At 46.2% G+C, this 2102-nt stretch overlaps 1 protein-coding gene across 1 annotated transcript; it reads left to right on the top strand.

Annotated features, from left to right (window-relative positions):
• AURANDRAFT_39523 (hypothetical protein) lies at positions 1-1354 on the top strand (the record flags this gene model as incomplete). Its single annotated transcript, XM_009044757.1, has 3 exons — positions 1-496; positions 575-615; positions 663-1354. 3 exons carry the CDS (start codon positions 191-193, stop codon positions 1036-1038), a joined length of 723 nt encoding a protein of 240 aa, XP_009043005.1.
• Positions 1355-2102: the final 748 nt, after the last annotated feature.

Below are 2102 nucleotides of genomic sequence, written 5' to 3'. Positions count from 1 at the left end.
TTCGTCCACGAACAGACACCTCGAGAATGACTATGAGCTACGAGAAGAACTTGGGAGCGGCTCCATTGGCAAGGTCTATCGTGCCATCGAACGAAGCACAGATAAGGCTTTTGCTGCCAAAATAATCCCGACGCGGCAATTTGCGTTTGAACGTTCCTTTTCGGCCAATGATTTACTACAAGAGGCCCGTATGCTGCGTAATGTGTCACATCCTGCAATCGTCACAGTTCGTGATGCGTACAGCGAAGATGCATCGTTTGCTATCGTCATGCAACTTGTTGAAGGCGGTGATCTCTTCGATCGCATTGTAAAGCGAAAGCGATATCGCGAACGAGATGCACGTGACGTGATGAGCCACCTGCTTTCAGCTCTAGCATACCTCCATGCCCGCGGCATTGCTCATCGTGACATTAAGCCAGAGAACATACTGCTTCGTACAGTAGACTCAGATGTAGATGTTCTTCTCACTGATTTTGGCTTGGCCAAAGGCACTGCAGTTTCTGAATATACAAATCCCCTGATGGATATTCGGCGCCAATTTCGTACAACCTTCCTCAAATGATTGTCTGCATAGGTTGGGCCTCATGGATGTAGAACTTTCTGTGGCACGCCTCAGTAAGTGTCGTGTGACTTCTTGTCGAATGCATTATTAAAAGAGCCAGGTACCTTGCACCAGAAGTCATGGAACGCCAGAACGAAGATAATCTAGCAACTGGTGGTTATGATGGGGCTGCAGCCGACATTTGGAGTTTAGGCGTCGTTCTATTTGTTCTGTTGTCTGGAACACAACCAGCAAATTCCAAAGTTGAAAATAAGTGGACGACATGTTCGTTCAGTGAGGGTGTATGGCAGGATATTAGTGAAGGTGCCAAAGACGTTATTCGTCGATTGACAGCCATCGATGCAAATGAAAGACCATCTGCTGCAGCAGCATTACTGATGCCATGGTTCAGCAGCCAGCAGTCCTCGCAAAAGCAGGCTGATAGTGTTGACAACGAAGATATTGTAATCCACGACCAGAAACGGCAGAAAACTTAAGATGCAAGACTCAGCCTAATATTAAACTTCAGAGTTACTAAAAGGGCCCGCAGAGATGACTCGCGAGAGCGACTCGCGAGCAGCGCTCGCGAGCGTGCCCATCGTCCCCGCCAACCAACCAAGGTAGAGCAACGCAGATCTGAACCCAGCATGCGGACCCACATGCATGGGGACGTCGTAGCGGGACGTCGTCAGCCTGGGGTATCGGCCTCGCCGTTGGCCGCGGGCAGTGTGGCACGTAGTGTGGCAGACAACGTGCGCCTAGGCCGGCCAGAGGCTGGCCCACTCGAAATAAGTAGGTAAGTATTGTTTAGGGAAATTGCTATGTTGGAACCAATAAGGGTGTATATATACTATGATGGAAACAAGTAGGGTATGAAATGCTATGATGGAACCAATCGTTATTCATGAATATGCATGAAGTCTAAGTTCATGACATGGTACGGTTCCATCGCTCTCTCGATATTGGTTCCATCATACATATTAACTCATATTGTTTCCATCATACATATGAGGATATTGATTCCATCATGCATATCCGAGCGTGTTGGTTCCATCTCGCTTTATGCAATATTAAGTATTGGTTCCATCATACATATTCGACAATGTTGTTTCCATAAATGTATTGGTTCCATCATACATATCCGCTGATATTGGTTCCATCTTGCTTTCTGGACACTGGTTCCATCTTGCTTATAGAGATATTGGTTCCAGCATGCGTATGGAGATATTGATTCCATCATGCATATCCGCGGGTATTGGTTCCAGCATGCCATTCCGGATAATATATATTAGGTATTGGTTCCATCTTGCTTATAGGCATATTGGTTCCAGCATGCGTATGGAGATCTTGATTCCATCATGCACATCCGCGGGTATTGGTTCCAGCATGCCATTCCGGATAATAATATATTAGGTATTGGTTCCATCTTGCTTATAGGCATATTGGTTCCAGCATGCGTATGGAGATATTGATTCCATCATGCATATCCGCGGGTATTGGTTCCAGCATGCCATTCCGGATAATAATATATTAGGTATTGGTTCCATCTTGCTATAGGCAT

The sequence above is a fragment of the Aureococcus anophagefferens genome (genome assembly GCF_000186865.1).
Source record: "Aureococcus anophagefferens unplaced genomic scaffold AURANscaffold_776, whole genome shotgun sequence".
NCBI lineage: Eukaryota > Pelagophyceae > Pelagomonadales > Pelagomonadaceae > Aureococcus > Aureococcus anophagefferens.
The sequence above is the reverse complement of the archived record's forward strand: the minus strand, read 5'-3'. Positions and strand labels throughout refer to the sequence as shown.